This window comes from Myxine glutinosa, chromosome 3 (genome assembly GCF_964187855.1).
Source record: "Myxine glutinosa chromosome 3, kmMyxGlut1.1, whole genome shotgun sequence".
Taxonomy (NCBI): Eukaryota; Metazoa; Chordata; class Myxini; order Myxiniformes; family Myxinidae; genus Myxine; species Myxine glutinosa.
The window spans coordinates 162,392,764-162,412,976 of NC_136263.1; the positions used below are offsets into that span (position 1 = coordinate 162,392,764).

Sequence of the window (20,213 nt, forward strand, 5' to 3'; positions counted from 1 at the left end):
TTTGCAGCATAAAAAGGTTCAAATCCACCGGTGCTGCGGGCGTGGCTGCCGCAACCGCGTGCGAGCCGCCATTTTGTGCGCCTCCCTTCTCATGCGAGGCGCCCCCATCTCGTGTACCTGAAGCCTCCGCTACCACATCCTCACTGCCCTCCTCCTCCATTTCTCCCACATACATTTCCCTGGGGTCCTGGGTCGACTCTAAACCCTCTAACTCTCCCACCGGCATCCGATCGCCTTAACCATCCATGGCACGACTTTAAATTTAGGATGTTAAAATAAAATTGTGGGCCACTCATAATTTGAGCGCGCTAAGCGCGCTTCAGGTCCGAATCTCGCTCCCGACACCAAATGTTGCGGATCTCTACGTCGGCCTTCTTCCCCTTAAGAAGGGGGGATTAGTCCCCTTGTTTGTGACTGACCGACGTGAGTCCTGACGCTGCACAGCTCCCTCCGGAGAGGCAGGTGCGCAACCCCGTTCGCGACCGCGGACAGATGTTAATTGCCGAGCGGTTTAGCAACCGCGGCACGAACTATTAATAAGAACTAGACCCGATTCGTAACGTTGGCCAAATTGTGCCACAGGTATTCAATGAGGGAAAAGACAAGGACGAAACAGATTTAAAGGAAAGAAGAACAAAAGGTAGGAAATACAAATGTAATTTATTACTAGCTATTATTTACACAATAAAAAGAACCAAGGAGGAGGAAGGATAATAAAATAAATACAGAAGGATGGAAGAACCAGAAGACACAGTGCAAATACTAACTTATTTAAACAGGCTTAAGTTATACCCAGGGACAAGACAAAAGACAGACTACGGTCAGACTCACACGAATGGATGGATGACAGGAATGGCAGGAAGGAGAGGAAGGTTCAGCTGGAGCAGGAGAATGGTCGGGCCGGGAGTGAGCAGCCGCCGCAGTGTAGCCGCGGCCGAAAACCGCTTTCGACGCTCAAAGCTGCTGTGGCCAAAACTGCTGTTGGTTCAGCTCCGGCTTGTTCAAAGCTGCGGTGGTTCAGAAATCAAAGCTGCTGTGGTTCAGCTATCAAAGCTGCTGTGGTTCAGCTCCGGTGGGGTGCAGGTATCGGTATCGGTGCAGGTATCGCTCAGGTGGGGTGCGTCGCATGCTCTCCAAGGGCTCATCTCCTTCTGACGCACTCCCGGTGGGGGCTGATGCAATGGGTTTTATAACTCCACCCTCTTGAGCCATACCCACTCATCCTTGGTTGGTCGGCAAGGGCAGGCTCACTCCTCCTTCCGATGACGAGGGGCGGAGACACGCCTGCAAGGTGGCTCCTCCCCCCTTTTCTCCGAGATTACCTCGTGGCTAATGGAGTCTTGCGGCGAAGAACACAACCCCAAAGCAGCAGCGGCGAATGCCGCCTTGCTGGCAGGTTTTCGGAGGCCATGGGGATATTTCAGGGGATTCTACCTTATTTGAATTCAGTGCAATGGAGTGTCAACTAATGGGCAACAGAGCCTTAAACTCACATAGAATAAAGAAATAACTATTTAAAAGGGTATATGGTGGCCTGCGTGTATGTATATAGAGTAACTAAGAGGACGACCTTTGACCTTTACACACCAAACGGAGATATTTACAAGGAATTCATTACACTTACAGAGGGTGATATTTACAACAATTACAAATGCGCAACAATATTTTCAGTTCAGTGGTCTGGCGGCGGGGATGGAACATCACGTGATCGCTCTGAGCGAATCAGCGAGCTGCTCTGGCACCAGCTGAGATTCCGTGTATAATGTTCCTCGCTGAAATGCGCTGAGGTGAATATGAATTTTAAAAATATGGATCTCGTCAAATATTTTGAGGTAGGCCATGTTCGTCCCAGGCTCAATGGCCATGTCTATGCCAAATATCAAGCACGTGAGCCTCTCCGTTTCGGAGTCTATCGGTAACATTACACACACACACACACACAAACTGTGTTTTATATATATAGATTCTGCACAAGATTTCCGCTTAAAACGGTTCAAAGCCACCATTGTCTGGGGTTGCATAGCTTCACAGACTTCTCAGATTCGATACTTGAGATACTTCCCCATAAGACTGGTGTGCTTGTAATATGGGATTGGCACACATCTCATTACAATCGTCAAGCCTACGTCGACAATGCGATGATGTGTTTGGTTGTTTTTATCTATTTAATTTCATTTTATCAAACATGGCGATGCTTCGTGATCTGCAGTTTGTGGAGACACTTTGTGGTTGAGCGAATGGTGCGGAACAGTCAATGATTAGCGTTAATGTTCTGTTGTTGATGTCATCATTGAGATGGCAGGTGCAAGTTCCTGCATTAGTGGCAGGCTGCATATGGGGAATGTGAAAATGGTCTAATCTTTTAATACAATCCACCTGTCTTCAACCCCCGTATGTTTCCCCTGCTCGTTTCATTCCAAATTTCTTTCCCTTTCCTTCTCTCCCCCAACCCTCCAACCTCTGACAATACTCCCCCACATGCTCTATTTCCTATCCTCTACCTTATTTTCTGTTAGATGAGCACTAAAACCAAAAAACCCCAGCAGTGTACAGTACCAAACAACAACAACATGGTACTGTGCCCATTGTTATCTAAATATGACCCATCACCCCCTCCACCACTTTCTCACTTTGGGAATGAATGAAAATAAATCCTCAGTTCTTTGATGACACCAAATCAGTGCTAATTTAGTTAATTGGAAATCTGTTCTCAGAGCTGTACATGTTGGGTGTGGTGCAACTTTGCTCATGCTCTTTTCTTTTCTTCCCCCCCCCCCTCCCCCCCTTTAACTCTTCTCGTTAAGCAAGGGGTTATAAAAGGTTATAAATGCAGCAGAAAAAAATAGATTTGGTCTGTGAAGGAAGAGATGGTTGCCAATGAGGATAGGAATTAAACTCAACACTTCTGCGCTGTAGCTTGAATTCATTTGAAGCCTGCCCATCCACCCCCAGGTGTACTTAAGCCTCCCCTATAAGATACAGGTAGGCTTATAGCTGTTGTATGGTGTGTTTCTACAAATAATGCCCCTATTTTTTAATGGTACCCCAGAGTTTCCTAGACCTCTAATAATACTAAACCACCATATAGAAAAAAAAAAAAAATCTTTTTCTTCCAGCACTACCAATTTCCGAACTGTATCTCAGAGCGTTTCTGGGACTTTGAGAATGAAAATTTGCATCAATATTGGGAATAAAAACCCATTATTGCGGTTACTGTAATGTTTTTGGCCTTAACCTAATTTTAATTTCATGACCCCATTGTAGTTCGTTTGTGGTAATGCTCCCATAATTATGTCTGATCTACATGGACCAGATGATGATGATGATGATGATGATGATGATTGTTCCCAGTGATGGTTTTTAAGATCTCTGTAAGGTTCTTTATCATTCTCGTTGCTCCAATTATCACTGGTACAATTTCAGCCCTCTTCTGCTTCCAAGATCTTTTCACTTCATTTTTTAGGTCCTGGTATTTGATCTTTTTCTTGATTTCTACATTATTTAGGCTAAAATTGCTCGATACTGATATCTCTATCAGCAATTCGGTATTTTCCTTTTTATTCCTGAGTACTATGTCCGGTTACAATGCTTTGTTTTCTATATTCACGCTGGATGGGATCATCGGGTCATACGTGAGCATTACGCCCATGTTTTCAATGATTTATTTTGGTTCATGTTTCCATGAGTTTTGCAGAACTGGGATATTGAAATCTCTGCAGATGTGCCAGTGGAGTTTTTTTTTACATCCAGATAGGAGGTAACTCATGCTTTCTGCTTCTAACTTGCAGAACCTACACTTGTCCGAATGACTCAGTCCCGCCATATTGTTAAAGCCCTTTGTGTAGTGTCCTTGATCTTGGGCATTAATAATGATTTGTTATCCGTCCCAGAGATCCTTCTTTGTCTTTCCCCAATTTGTCCAATTCTTTTTTTTTATATACCTCTGTGCTTTTGTCTTTCTCCCAGTTGTCACTCACGATATATCTGTTGCTATTTCATCTTGTATTTTTCTTTTGTCTTTTTTGAACTTATTGGGGCTGTATTTGTTACTGTTCTGGTTTGGTGTGTGACATCTTCTAATCACACCTATTTTTAGAAGTTTTTTTGCAAGGTGCATGAGAGATGCCTTTTCTGGTTTGTTGTGTTCATGTTTATACACAAATTGTATTTGGTAGTCTGTTGAGCTTTTCACGTGCTCTGCTAATCCTGCAGTCGTCGCTCTGTGCATTTGATGGAGTTCCATCAGGCAGCCACCTCCTCCTTTCCTTGGCAGGTACGTTCTTGGGATGCACTGATTTTTGTACAACATTTTGTGGATAGTGAGGAGTTCCCTTGTTTTAATATCTAGTTTTTTTATATCAACTTGTGGCCAGTTTATAATTCCGCAGCTGTACTGGAATACTGGAACTTCTAGTTTGTTTATGGCTTTGATTTTGTTCATTGGGGCAAGGTATGTTTTCAGGATCAGCCTCGTTCTACGTAGGTATTATTTGGCAATTGTTTTGCACATTTTTTATGACAAATTTGGTGGCCCTCTTCCACTCCAAGGTATTTGTAAGATGTTTCGTTGTCTAGCTCCTGTGTTGTTGTATCAAGATAGTCTGGACCCTGTACTCCAACATTTGCATGCACTTTATCATCCATAAATGTGGGACACTGTCAAAAGCTTTTTTTATATATATCCATGCTGTGGATAATTTGGTTCTTCTCGTATTGCAATTTTCGAGTATGGCCTTGTTTAGTAGTAGGTGGTCTATTTTTCCATGATATCCTCTCTTGCATCCCTTCTGTTCTGCCTCTTGGCCTCCTTATTGTGTTAGGTGGTAATACATTGTTTCTGTGATGATTCCTGTTAAAAGTTTTTGTTGTTGGTAGATAGGTAATCATTTGGCTGGTGTTTGTGGGGTATTTGGGTGTCTTCAGATTTTGGGAAGAGGAAGGTGTTACCTTTTGTGAGTCATTCATCCATTTCCTGATCCACTTGGATATGTTTATTCAATGTTCAAGCATAGTGAACGTGGAGAGCATCAAATTGCTTTAAACAGAAGTTTGGGTTCTCATCTTGGTCCGGGATTTTGAAGTTTGCCATCTTTGCAAGTTGTTGGCTCATATTTTCCGTATCAATTATTACTGGGGGCATTTCCTCGAGATGTTGCTTTTTCTGTTCCAGGTTTTGGATTCACTCTGCCTCCTTATTGTGTTATTTTCGATCTTCATGAATTCCTTTCCAGAATCGTTCCAGTTCATCTTTTCAGGAGGGGATGACACATTCTGCTTCCGTTTCCCTAGTTCACAGTAGGAACTTTTCAGGTTGTTTTCAAACATCTGATCTTGTTTTCTCCTCATGTTATCCTCGTCAGTTTTTATTTTTTATTTTCCTTGCTATCATTTTGATTTTTACTGTTTTCAGCAACCATTACCTCCAGGTCTTTGTCTTCAATTTTATATTTTTATTTTATTTTTTGTGTTCTCCTCCTTAGTTTTGGGCTTTGAATTCCTCTTTGGAATTGCTGTATTTGTCCTGTCTCCTTTCTGAGTATCTCCCTTCGTCTCTCGAGTCGTTGCTTCCACGATGGTGCTTGGTTTTTATTTGTGGAACCTGTTCTTTTCTTGTGGTGTTTTGTTGTTATTTTTATTCCTGAATGAGTAGTGCTGCTGTAAAATGCATTATGTTAATTTCTTTCAGTGGGGATGATTTTGGTATTATATAAAAAAAGATCTGTTCATTCTGCTGATTAGTGATTTTGTGCATTTATTATTATGTTGTCAAATTAGTCGTTGTCTTTTTCAGTTGGTGTCATTCGCACCTCCTCTATCTTATTTGCCAGTTCCTTTTCCTGATCACCTTGTTGTTCATCATTCTCCCCCTCCTCTTCTGCCTCCTCTCCTCTGTCCCTTCATCCCTCTTCATCCTTCTGCCCATTATCATTTGTATCTGTTTGTGTTGTAGCTTCTTGACTGCCCATCCCCCCTCGCTTTAGATGCAGAGCACCTTCTGTGTGGAAGGACTTTCCCGCTCCCCTTAGCATTCCAGCTTTCATTAGTTTTTTTCATTGCTATCCTGCTTGGATCTTTCCTTTGAGACGGGCAGCATCGTTGTAGCTTTGCGCTTTGATGCAGGACTCTGCTTCTTTTGGGGGAAATTGCACCCGTCTATCTTAGCAGGACGCACCCCGGCTGCCTGGTGCATCCGCACAGACGTCACAGAGCTTTCTCCATTTGGATTCTGGGACACTTTGTTCAGAAATGTTTTTTAATACCCTCCAACACACTCTCCCCATGGAGCGTCATGAATGGGGCTTCCGTTGCACCACTCGATGCTTCCCGGTAGCTCCCTCGGTTGTTCGCATCATGCGTTATGTCCCACTCGCGCTTGCTTTCTTCTGTGTGTGTGTGTGTGTGTGAGATATGATATATCGTTGGCCGATGCATATTTCCGAGAGTCCAATTTGCATCCATGAACAGTTTAACACACTAATTATGGTTATCCATTTTGAAATTGCCACTCCTTTGTCTAAATTCTGAAAATTAAATTTTAAACACATTTCACTTACAGATTTTGCTCTAGTAATGGCAGGTTAAAAGTGCCCCGGTGCTGAGTCGTTGAGCTGAAAACGCGCACTGTACATAACGCATGCGGAAAAGGCCTGTTTTTTTTGTTTTTTTGTATTCCTAGTCAAGGCTCGTGGAAGAGCTAGTGCTAGTTTGCTGAACGGATCAGGACACAACAGGACAAAAGGAACAGTAGAGAGGGTGTGAATACTAACAGCAGAGCCCAAGGCCAAGACAGAGAGAGGTGGACAAACAATGGTTGTGGGGAAGAATGGTGGGCAGGAGGCAATGCATGGGTTGGAGAAGATAGATACTGAAGGGAACTCCAAGGAGGGAAAACTCGATATATGGAAACTGGATAGTTCAGGTGTGCCAAGAAAGGACTTTGTACGATGGAAAATGTCCTGTCGACATCCGGCTTTGGAGGCCAACTTTGAAATGCAATTAATTTGCTTTCCTACGTCATTTCAAAAGTCCCATAATGCATTATGACTCGAGTACCTGTGTTTCCAAGCATCTCCTTGACATTGCTCTGCACAGATTATACTTTTCCAGCCAAGCTTCCATGTTTACGCACACATTGCCTCTCCGCACAGTTTTGAATTGCCACCTCCAGCCTCGCCTTTACCAAGACACCTTTCCTTCCTCCCAGCTCCTTTTCAATAATGCATGAGCTGTGTAAATGCTATTATTCACTACACGACCCTCATAAAGTAAAGATTTCAAGGTAGACCAAGTAGTAAGGATTATCTCTTTCAAAAGGTTGCATGACTTCAGTTAGTGCAAGCAAGGAGTGCACTTGGAATAACACAATTGTTTGTAATAAAGAGGGTAATTTTGAGAAACGTTGCTGTCGTTTTGCTGAAATGCATAATTGACCCAAAAATGTTGGAACTTGAACCAAAATGATATTTTGATGTTTTTTTTTTTCATGTTGTACATTCATTTTCTTTGACTGAGGATTTGCATGCAACGGAACACCGGGTGGCTAAGGGAATTCGGGCACGCTTTGGGTAAGAGCTGAAACTTGTTGCTGTCAGCTTCCTCGGTTAATTTGATACTTTGTGGCTCCTGCAGTGCAGTTGACATTCAAAATGGAATGACGTCCATAATTGAATTTTTTTTTTTTTTTTTCTGTATCTGGAATTGTGGTGAAGCATACTCCCGCATCCCCTTTTTGATGGCAAATTGTTTTATCCCTACACTTTTTGAAGAAAATGGGGGGATATTGTAATCAGCTCTGTCTGTCCGTCACGCTATCTCCTCTTAAACGGTTGTGCAGAAATTCACCAAACGTGGTAGTTATTATCACCACGTGGCACAAAGGTGCAAGATCAGTGTCATTTTTGGTCCCGCCCCCTGAGTCAAAACCCCAAAAAATTAATTAAGGGCACACCTTAAACATTTTTAAATGAAACTTTGTATATGCAATCAACATTTGAATACGCATGAAATATGTAACGATTTTCTTGAGTTAACCCACGGTTCACCACAGGGGATGAGGACTTGGGGTCACAGGGGTCAAAATGGGAAAATAATTGACTAAATTTGATATTGGGTCATTCCTTTTGGAACTGTATCTTTTAAGTTTGGTTTAGGTGGAAAGCACGGGGATTTGTGATGGCATACCATCGACTTTGAAGTTGTCTCTATCTGTTTTTGCCACTTCCCTATCTTCCTGCCCCCATTAATCTGACTACGCCCCTTTCTTTAAGGTAATATAGACATTTTATTTAAAAACCTTTGCAGCTACCTCCTGCCCCTACTTAAAGATCTCTCTGTAGTACATATTAGAATCTCGCTGTTAAAAACTATATTTGTGTTTTTGTTTTCTCGCAGTACCCTACCAAGTATTCGAACTATAGACCGTGATCCTGGCGCTGCTCCATTAGGAGCTTTCACATCATGAAATTATGTGTCCTCATGATGGGAAGTTCATTTAGCTTTTTCATCTGCATTTCCTCTTGGAATCGATGTGAAAGCTTCCATTTGCAGTATATTTTGTTGAAGAATAAATAGGCCTTTTGGTTTGGTATTTGATCTTTGTCAAATAAAGCTGCATTAATTGGGTTTATTTATGGCTTTTGAGGGTAGGTTCCGACCTAAATTTTGTGCACAGTGGCTGTATGGCTATAGTTTAGTTGTCAGGTTGATTTGGAGAATCTTTGTCTCACAAAGAAACTCGTCTATTCACAGCATTACTTTACTTTGTTATGTTATTCGTTGCCATTGATATGATGTCCCAAGTGTTGTTTTGTTTTTATTCTCTCGACCCACATACACACTTGTGCCTCCAGGTCGACTCTCTCTGTAGTCTGTTGGAGTCACACAGCCTGGGTCTACCACAAGGCCTTGATTTTTCTGACACGAGTGTTCAACAGATGCTGGAAGAGAAGAAGGATCAGATAAGGCGTGAAATACACAAGGTGCGTTTGGCTTTTAATATTCGTTAAGCATTACTTGTGAAATGCTTGTGCCTATTTTTATCCCCACGCTTAAAAAAAGCAAAAACTGGGGGATGTTGTATAATTGCCTCTCAGTCTGTCTATCACGCTGTCTCCTCCTAAATGGTTGTGCGCAAATTCACCAAACTTGGTAGTTATGATCACCACATGGCAAGAACACTATAATACTTGGCCTTGCCCCCTAGGTCTCGGGGTGGGTGCAGAAGGTCAAATACCAAACAAGACCGAAAGTTGCGTCGCCGAGCTTGTTTGATACTTTAGTTGAAGAGGATAGTATGACCTGGGATGGGATACCTGTTAGCATATAATGTAAGTATTAATTTCTTTGAAGCACTCTAAGTCTCTAAGCTGTCTGTCAACATGGAAATGAAGAGATTGCATTCAGACACTGATTTATTCTACATGTTTTGAGTCAACAATGAGCCAACCATATACCCCTTCACCCCTTCAATCCAGTAGCTTTGCAGTCATGACAAAGGAATTGCAGTGTTACGATTATATTTACTATATTATTAGGTTTCCTCTGCATACTTTACTTCCCACCCCCCACCCCCTACCCCCCCCCCCCCCTCGTTTCCATGTCCACAAACTTTAAAATCAACGTTCTCTGCAACCGTGGTCTGATTGGCCCAAAACTTTAAACAAGCGATTGGCTAGACCTGTAGATTTTTTTTTTTTTTTTTACTGCTAACTATGACATCATAGGTCACGTGGTGTGGGCGCCATCTTGGGAAAAAACTTTAAACTTTGCCCTTCTATATCCCCAAAACGGTTCAATGGAAAAAATGGAATCATGGCTCCTTCTAACGAACTTTGCATTCGGACCAAAAATATGTTCATCTAGATTCTAGAATATCAAAAGTGCTAACGTTATGTGGTTAGAATTCGACAAATGGAATGCTTGATGCTACGAATATGATATTTTTTGTGCATGACCTAAGTGAAAATAAATTCAGAAACCAAAAAATCGTAGGTCACATGGTTTGGCCTCCATATTGTTTTTCATGAAAAACACTAAAAACCCTTTTCCTCCTAAACGGCTGAACAGATCGAGCCCAAACCTTGCAGGTATGATCGCATGCCCAAGACAAACAAAAAACTCCCTGGACAATTTTGTCATATGCACATGGTTTAGGAGTTTTAAAGCATAAACTTTAAAACCCATCTCCTCCCTCATTTTTGAAGATATCGAGTGGAAACTTTACACATGTTCCCCATGTCAGGAAGCTCAAATGGCCTTTTGGAATTTGCGTCAAGTCAAATGGTTTAGCATCAATAAATAATTGAACGAAAATCTTAAAAACCTACCTCTTGAACCGCTGCATTGATTGACATAAAACTTTAATGCAATGTAGCTTTCATCAAGGGGAATAAGTGTTTATAATTTCAACATGATTGGTTGTACGGTCCAGGAGCCAGAAGTCGTCGTTGTTGTTGGAAGAAGAAGAAACTCAATACTTTTTTTTCTCAGGCCATGTGACTGCGCCACTATCATTTTCGGATTTATTTCCTTTAAAAACCATAATCTTTGCAATAGTTGGACCGATTTGTAGGAAATTTTCACCAAGGGAGCGACTCCACCTGTAGAATCTTTGAATGGTAATTATGACGTCATAGGTCACGTGGTGCAGGCGCCATCTTGGAGAAACTGATAAACGTTGCCCCTCTATATCTCCAAAAGCGCTGTGTAGAAAAGATTGAGACATGCCTCATTGGAAAGAACTCTCCATGGAGAATTTCTTTCACAGAGCTCGGAACAAGTGTGTGTCTACCCTCAGGAGAGCCAGGAAGCACGATCTCTCCACTCTCAAGACTGAACTCTCAAACCTGTCTCCTTCCTCCAAATCCTGGTGACATCTGGTCAAATCTGTTTCTGGTGTTTGTTCCCCCTCCATCCCCTCCCTTACCTCAAATGGCTACACAGCTGACACCGCACGTGTCAAAGCCGAATACCTCAACTCTGTCTTTGCCTCAAAATCTTGTGTCCCAAACACATCTCTCTCTGCACCCACCTTACCCAGTCAAACCCAGCTGCTCCTGGACTCTGTGTCCTTCTCTCCTGACAAGGTGGAGAAGTTTCTGTCAAACCTCGACGCTGATTCTGCAACTGGACCAGACGGCATCAGCCCACGGGTCCTAAAATCCTGCTCTGCCGCTCTTTCACACCCTCTCTCAATTCTATTCACCCTCTTTTGCTCAAGGTCATGTGCCATCTGCCATCTGCTTGGAAATCAGCCAACATTACCGTTTTACACAAGAAAGGTGCAAAAAAAGATCCTTGGAACTACAGACCAATCAGCCGGCTCCCAATAATCAACAAGGTCGTGGAATCGGTCATCGCTTCTGACATCAAATCCTTCCTCTTCTCCATTGGCTTGTTCTCGGATCATCAATTTGGATTAATATCAGGTCATTCCACTCTGGACATGCTGCTTCTGCTGTTTCAACAATGGATGCAGGTCCTTGATGCCAAACAGGAAATCGGAGCTGTCTCCCTTGACGTATCACTTGCCTTCGATACTGTCTGGCACCCCGCTCTGCTCACCAAACTCTCCTCCGATGGTATCCATGGAAATCTCCATGCATGGCTTGTGGACTTCCTCTCTGGTCGTAGTCAACGTGTGGCCTGAATGGTTTTCTCTCATCTCCCCTTCCTGTTCAGGATGGAGTTCCCCAAGGCAGTGTTCTGGGCCCTGTGCTTTTTCTGATCTTCATCAATGATCTCTCCGATTCTATGGAAAATCCTCTCTATCTCTTTGCTGATGACTCCACTCTCTGCCGCTCCATACCTCATCCCTCAGATCGGATGTCTGCAGCCTCCTCACTCTCTGCAGACCTGGACAAAATCACAGACTGGTCAAACAAGTGTAACATGTCTTTCAATCCTGACAAATCTCACACTCTTACTATGTCTCCCCGAAAAGACCGACTGGACAACCCTCCCATCTACTTTCCGAACAATTCTCTCCAAGCAGTTCTGTCACTCAACCTTTTGGGTCTCAATCACTGCCACGATCTTTCCTGCGAAAACCACATTTCCAAGTTGGCCTCCAAAGCCATTCACCAACTGGGCATCCTCTGTCATGCGAAGTCCTTTCTGGGCACTTCTGAGCTCCTCACCACATACAAAGCTTTCATCCGCAGCTCATTGGAATACTGCTCTCCCCTCTGGGCTGGTGCTCCTGCCTCACATCTAGCTCGACTTCACGCGGTTGAAACCAAAGCATTCAGAATCGTTTGAATCTCAAGCGATGAAGCTGATTCTGAGGGCCTTTCTCTCTCTCTCTCTCACCGCAGGCAGATAGGTGGTCTTTCTGGCTTCTACCGACTCCAGCCTTGCTCCCCCAGCTCTGTCTGTGCTCTGTCCCCCAAATATTCCTGCAGGACACACAAGATCTGCCAGCAACCCTCTTCTGGTGAAACTGCCAAAATCAAGACTGCTCACCTTCGCTCCTTCATTGCTCTTTTCTCCCGCCTCTGAACAAACTCCCACACTCTCTTCAATCCCTCTCCTCTCCTCCAGGTCTTTAAACAGCTGTTCACCACCATCTCTTATCTTCCCCCATCCAAAACCTTGATCTTTTCTACCCCCTTTAAAACTCCCCAAATCCGCCTCTTTCACTCCCCAGCTTCTTTCCTGGTGTTCCTAGAAGTGTTAATTTGCTTTGTACCATGTACCCCTCCCTCCTCCCCCAGCCCTCCCCCTTCCACAGATCTACCGGCATCTCTGTTCTCTTCTGTTGTTGTGCTTGTGTGCTTTCCTCTCTCACCTCTTGTCTCCCGCTCCCTTCATTGCATGTTTTGTGTGTCTGTGCATGTTTTCATGTTCAATGTGTTAGCTCTTACAAGAGCCTCGATTCTGTATCCAAAAAAAAAAAAAAATTTGAATGAGGATGTCATCCCTGTTCTGAGACACCATCGAGTTCTGAGGTCCATTATGCCTCTATTATGACGTCAAAATTCGACAAGTACAAAACTTCATCCGATTAGGATGAAATTTTTTGAGCATCATCTTGGGATAAATTGATTGAGAATTTTTTTTTATGACGTCATGGGTCACGTGATTCGGTGGCCATACAAGATATCTCAAAAAGTTGTGGATGGATTCGGACGAAATTTGACAGAAAGGTAGCGTATGTGACAAGGACGAAATGATTAGATTTTGGTGAAGATCCCGATTTGGATCCGGTTAGTAGAATTTTTTAAGTGATTCTTCACCATTGGGAGATCAGGCCAAAAACGATACATAGCAGGACATCTCAAAAAGTTATGGATGGATTTGAATTAAACATGGTGGACAGGTTGGGTGTCTGACAAGGACTAATCGATTCGATTTTGGTGAAGATCTGAATATGGATTCGGATATGAGAATTATTTAATTTTTAAGTGATTCTTCACCATTGAGTGATAGGGCTAAAACCAACATAGAGCAGCATTTTTCAAAAAGTTACAGATGGATTTGGACGAAACTTGGTGGACAGGTTGTGTGTGAGACAAGGAAGAATCGATTCAATTTTAGTGAAGATCTGGATCTGGCTCGTATAATTTTTAGTGATTCTTCACCATTGGGAGATAGGGCCAAAAATTATACATAGCAGGATATCTCAAAGTTGTGGATGGATAATTTTGACTAAATGTGATTCTGTATTTTGATTTTCTGGTCTACTCTGGGATACAAAACGTAAACTGTTCCACGTGGTGGTGGTATGCTTTCTACTGCGTGCTGTTCTAGTTTGATTTGAATTCTTCTTTATTTTTCAATAATTATTTAGCTGGGTTGTTAGTTTAGAGGTTTAAGGAAGGTGAGAGGTCACTTGGATCAGTGGGGGAGTAAACGTCATATGATCTACAACAAAGAATCCCTGGGTAGGCAACTTCCCACGTAAAGCATTTTGAAATAAACATTGCTTTTAAAATTCCCAGCCAAGCCAATGTTACTTTTGCTTTGAGGACAGGGTTGCTAAGGATTACTGGCAATGCGAGTGCACTCGCGTCTGTCCAAGTGGTTGAGGTTTTGAGTGATGCAGTATGCAGTGATGTGTTAATTGTCCATTGTATATCGTTGTCCGATTCTGATTTGTCCTTGAAATCACGAAACGGACCTAGTAACAGGCAAATTTTGCAATTCTTTAAAAAAAAAAACATTTAGTGTACATTTTATATTGGGCCTTACTCGCAATTTGATGTGAATTTCGTCATGGATGCATGATGTGAAGAAGGTGGGCTTGAGGAATAAACGTAGTACTGGGAAGTGATATGCCCGGTCAGGTTTCTCACCTGAGATTGCTCTCCTGCAGGAGTTGAAGATAAAGGAAGGTACGGAGAATTTGCGGAGGGTGACTACAGACAAGAAGCAACTTGCAAACGTGGAGAATTTATTAAAGAGCTCTGCCAAGAAGATCGAGCAACTTCATCAGCAGCTGCAGGAACTAGATGCACACATTGTCGTCAAAGATGCAGATGATCTTTTAGGTAGTAATAAATGGACCGCTTTACCTTTGTTGTGTACAAAAAAAACCCCCCCACTGTACTGCATATTAATCATAAAACATTTGTTGTTACTCGTTATTCCCACGCTTTTTGAAAAAAAAAACCTTCCATCTGTTACGCTATCTCCTAAATAATTGTGCACAAATTCGCCAAACTTTGTAGTTTTGATCAACACATGGCAAGATGGTGTGAGAGCAGTATCATTTTTGGCGCTGTTCCTTGGGGTGGGGTCAAAAGGTCACATCAAAAAATTAAATCGGGAGCACATTTTCAAACATTTTTTGATGAAACTTTGTATATGCAATCAACATTTGGCGACGCATGACATATGTAACGATTTTTTGGATTTGACCCCCGGTTCATGTGGACGTTGAGTTACAGGGGTCAAAATTGAAAAAAAACATTAAACTCAAAATCTGATATTGGGTTATTCCTGTTGGAACTTTTTCCCATCTTTCAACTTTGTTTTAGGTGGGACATGTAGGGATTTGCGATGGCACGCCATCGACTTCGCTCTCGTTTTTTTTACTTGATTCCTCTTTGCGTATAAGTATGTCCACCCCTCCCCCGTATCCTTTGGTAGTCTGTAAATATGCTGCCTTTTGACGTTTAGCTCCTGTTGCTGTTATCCGTACCACACCTTTTTTTTCTTCTTTTTTTTTCATCCACTTTTTTTTGAAGGGGGCAATGTATCTGGTCATCTGCAGTATTGATGTAAGTACGTATACAGCTCTAATGTCCTTCCTGGTCTTGTGTTGCAAAGTGGATTTATTTTTAAACCCTCTTCATTCATTCATTCGTCAAATAGATGTAATAAAATACACTATCCTAAAGTTTCTATTTTTCCAAGCTCTGATCCCATCCTGCACAGCACATGTAAAGCCGCAACCAATTGTGTTCTGCATTGTCTGGTATTGAGTGCACCTGATGACTTGCACTTTTAAAGCTGCTCACATTACAAACTGAACGTTGATTTTTACTTTTCAAGAAAAGGAAAAGGTCTCTGTTCAGTGGGGCGCACCACCCTAATATTGTTATTCCTTTTTCTCATCTAGATGAGCCCAAATCTCCAGATACAGGAAGACGTGACACCGGGTCTGCACCGATGAACAGCCGTTTGGGTGCGTTGGAGAAGCAATTGAACATCGAGATGAAAGTTAAACAAGGTGCCGAGAACATGATTCAAATGTACTCCAACGGAGCTTCCAAGGTGGGATTGAGCTTGAATTTAGTCATTAGGAGTGGTTGTGTGATTTCCAAAAGTCTTTTGAAAAGGCACACTTATGAATGAATGTCAGAAGTGACAGGATAGCGTTTCATTATCTTAAAAGTTGCAATTCTAACTTTTGACTGACCACTTCTGCACACATTACCTAAGGTTACCTATTGAATTGTGAGTGGCTCATGACAAACGTTTAACTTCACTCTGTACGAGACACGTGTCAGTAGGGACATGTTGAATTTGGAAGTTATTGCCATGTGGATGAAACAGCTTGGTGTTGAATCTATCGCTGAGCTCTTCGCACCATGTTTATTTTTGGGACGCAGGACCGCAAGATGCTGGTGACTGCGCAGCAAATGTTGCAGGACAGCAAGACAAAGATCGAAATAATACGCATGCATATCCTGAAATCGACGCAGGAAAGTGAGCTCTCCGCCGATGGCAACGACGGCATTGGTAGGCAATTACTGCAACTTGATCTGGACTCCCATCCACCTTCTCACATTTCTGACCCGTTGCAGGTTTCATCATCTCAGTCGAGCTCTGATTTGATTACCAACTATGCTGTGGTATCAGCTTTGAGTTTAGCTATCCTATATATAGATCTGTCTATTATCATGTATTTGCTTGCTTATATTTTTAGCTCTGCATTCATTTCTCAAGTCAACGACAGCCTAGAACGAGAGGCCTGACCAACCACTTTGGCTGCCATGTGATTCACATCCAGTCACATGACTGTTGAGCTGGCCAGCCATGTGATTCCATGTGAATGACATCCAGGCCACATCTCTTCTGGAATCGCTGCTACTTGGTTTGTCAGAATGCCAAAAATAAAAGGAATTGTGTGACCTCTACTGACAATAGGTTAAACAGTTACCTCTCCCCCTAGTCCCCCAATATTGCCTGAATCGAGTTATGGTATCAACTAGCCAACTTATTCCAGACTGCAATGCACACAATGCAATATAATAAGAAGAGGAAGAAGCCTTCACCCCAAGGCATATGTATACAGGAAGTGCCAAAATGGCAAATCTGGGGTTTTGCGAAGGCGTTTTCTGTGGGTTCATCTCTGTTACACATGGCTTCTCTTGCAATTTGAGACCAAGCGCTCTCGTATCATGTATGTAAAACAAGACGTACTAATAAATACACGTTCATTTGGAGGAGGAAGGAGGCAAAAAGTAGAAAACTTATTTTTCCCTGGTTTTCATTCCTCCTCATGTTTTAATGAAGTATACCATATTCAAAACAATAATCAACCTCCATTAAATTTTACTATAGTGATAGAGATAGGTATGAACTAGGCCACAAGGAAATGCAAAATATAGTTCTGTATAGTTAGGTTCTGTAAAACAAAAACAAAAAAGCAATCCCTGGTGTTGGGCTAGTGGCTAGGGTGCCGGCTAAGGATCCTAGGATCCTGGGTTCGAATCCCGGTCAATCGCTGAATTAACGCCAGGGGGGTTGACTCAGCCTGTCATCCTTCCGAGGTCGGCAAATTGAGTACCAGTTCACTGGTAATTCCCTGCTTGTCGTTAAAGGCGGCAAAAAGGGTTGGCGTCAGGAAGGGCATCCGGCCGTAAAACATTGCTTCAAAAAGGGGACCGAAAAACAACAACAACCACAGTTCCCGAAAAAGGCCAACCCCCGCTTGCGGGGAAAAATGGCCTCTAAAGGTGGTTTTTTTTTTGGTTTTTTTTTAAAATAGTTAGGTTCTGTATAGTTCTGTATAGTCCTGTATAGTTAGCGGTTAGGGCGCCGGCTTGGGATCCGAGGATCCTGAGTTCGAATCCCGGTCGATCGCTGAATTAACGCCAGGGGGGTTGACTCAGCCTGTCATCCTTCCGAGGTCGGCAAATTGAGTACCAGCTTGCTGGGATGAATGATCCCGGTGTGTACCCTGGTTTGGAATAGGTACACCATATCCCTGCGCATCGTAAGAGCGTGACTAAGGGTTGGCGTCAGGAAGGGCATCCGGCCATAAAAACATTGCCTCAAACAGGGAACCATGTTGTCATGGGGCCCGCAGGGCTAACCCCCGCTCTAGCGGGGAAAATGGCCTTAAAACGATCATTCATTCATTCATTCATTCATTCATAGTACAAAAGACTAAATACTGATCGGGTTTGATATTGCTTGAAGAGCTTTTTTGTGTTTCCTTGAGGATTGTTTATTCCAGGACCTTGTCACCAAAACACTCTGCTGGGATGTGGACATGTTGAGTGAAAGACAGCCAAGCATGGCATAGCTGAGGAACGGACAATCTAGAGCTAGACGATGAATGACAGCTTGTTTATTGGATCCTAGCGCTCAAATTCATAAGCTTCTTAAATTTAGCTCAGCCTTCCAACTTTACGTAATCTCTTAATGATGCTCAGTGTGTGTTTTGACCATTTGACCTAATGAGGGTACCATAAAAATGTGTAAAATAGCAAATTGGATTGTGATGAATCCACACCGCCTGTGCTTTATCTATAAAATACCAATATGAACTTGATTGATCGGTCTATTTATCTTGTATGGTATAGGTTTCCTTATGAATGCAAATAAAATGTCTTTTTACCTCCACCACCAAAGGTGGATGGAGGTTATGTTTTCACCCGTGTTTGTCTGTTTGTCTGTCTGTTTGTTTGTCTATGAACAAGATATCTCAAAGAGTTTTGGATGGATTCGGACGAAACTTGGTGGAGAGGTTGGGTGTGTGACAAGGAAGAATTGATTCAATTTTGGTGAATATCTGAATCTGGATCAGAGAGAGAATATTTCAAGTAATTCTTCACCACTGAGGGATAGGGCTGAAACTGATGTATAGCACAATATCTCAAAAAGTTATGGCCGGATTTGGACGATACTTGGTGGACAGGTTGGGTGTGTGACAAGGTATAATCGATTCGATTTTGGTGAAGATCTGAATATGGATTGAGATGCGAGAATGATTTAATTCCTAAGTGATTCTTCACCGTTGAGAGATCGGGTGAAAAGCGATATATACAAACTTGGCATTTAATATGGAATTTTTTTTTTTTCTTGACTTGGGTTTACTTTCTTAACTCAGTATATCAATCTGGTGAGTTTCTTTTACACTTTGGTGATTTATTTGTTAAAAGAACCATGTCACTGATTGTCTGTCGCAGCAAGAAGTCAACAACAGGATTATATCACAGGTGGCGTGGCAAAATGTACGGACAGGTACATTTGACGATTGGCTTCACAATCGGGTATATAAGGGTTGTTGCTTTCTGTATTAGTGGAAAACAACTGCTACACGTCTCCAAAAGTTATTGCCGCTTCCTCTGGAGATGGTCCGTCAACTCGACAATGCTGTTTGTCATGGAGTGGTGGCTTTACGAAATTACGGCATGAAACAGCGTGCTATTGCTCGGCAGTATGGCATCACTCAAGGTCAGGTGTCAAAGATCCTGAAACGAAATGCTCAGAGGGGTGTCCCTACTCCAATACCGAGGCCAGGACGTCCCCGCACAACCACAAGGAGGGATGATCGCCAGCTGCACCAGTTAATCCGCAATGGCCGTACCAAGTCAGCTAATCGGCTTAGGGCTGAGTGGCAGCAACTGACAAATGTGCCTGTATCCAGAAGGCCAGTCAACCAACGACTGGTTCAAGCAGGCTATCGTGCCAGGCGTCCCCTGAGAAAGCCACGCCTGACCAGACAACACCGGCAGCACCGATTGCAGTGGGCCAGAGAGCACCGTCAATGGCAGCCAGGACACTGGAATCACGTGATCTTCAGTGACGAGTCTAGATTTCTGGTCTATCGTCAAGATGGCCGCGTCCGAGTGCGCAGACAAGTGCATGAAGCCTACAACAAAGATTGTATAGTGCCAAGAGTCCAAGCTGGAGGTGGTGGGGTGACCGTTTGGGCTGCTTTTCAAGCAAGGGGCAAAACTGACCTGGTTGTTCTGAATGGAAACCTGAACCAGTTCAAGTACAGGGCCATTCTGGAAGAAACATTGCTTCCATTTGCTCGTGCAGCCTTTCGAGGAAACTTTTTCTTCCAAGATGACAATGCACGGCCTCATCGTGCTCGCATGATCTAACACTTTCTTGCTGACCGTGGTGTAGAGCATATGGAGTGGCCTGCCATGTCCCCGGATATGAATCCGATAGAGAACTTGTGGGCAGAATTAACGCGTCAAATCGACCACTTGGACCAGCAGCCGACCTCTGTGCGTGAATTGCAGCAGGCTATTGTCACTGCATGGCAAGCGATTCCTGTCCAAACCTTGGCAAATCCCATGAACAGCATGCCTCAACGTGTACGTGCTCTCCTGAATGCTCGTGGGGGTTACACGAAGTACTGAACTGTAATTTTACTGTCTGTAATCCCAGTCGTAATTTAAGTTTTGTTTTTGTTAAAAAAAAATTGGCTAATGTGCAAAATAAAGAGATACTTCTGGAAAACGTACAGAAGTCTAACACAGTACTGTCCATGAATTGAGTTCGATATCAGTTTGCATCACTTT

At 42.9% G+C, this 20,213-nt stretch overlaps 1 protein-coding gene across 1 annotated transcript in view; it reads left to right on the plus strand.

The window, feature by feature from the left end:
* The window catches only part of LOC137423085 (serine/threonine-protein kinase N2-like), a 173,791-nt gene that overhangs the window by 40,836 nt on the left and 112,742 nt on the right, over window positions 1–20,213 (plus strand). The window contains exons 2-5 of the mRNA XM_068109882.2: window positions 8,850–8,978; window positions 14,315–14,489; window positions 15,563–15,717; window positions 16,056–16,185. Of these exons, the coding sequence (XP_067965983.2) occupies window positions 8,850–8,978; window positions 14,315–14,489; window positions 15,563–15,717; window positions 16,056–16,185 (589 nt within the window). The remainder of the gene's footprint in view (window positions 1–8,849; window positions 8,979–14,314; window positions 14,490–15,562; window positions 15,718–16,055; window positions 16,186–20,213) is intronic.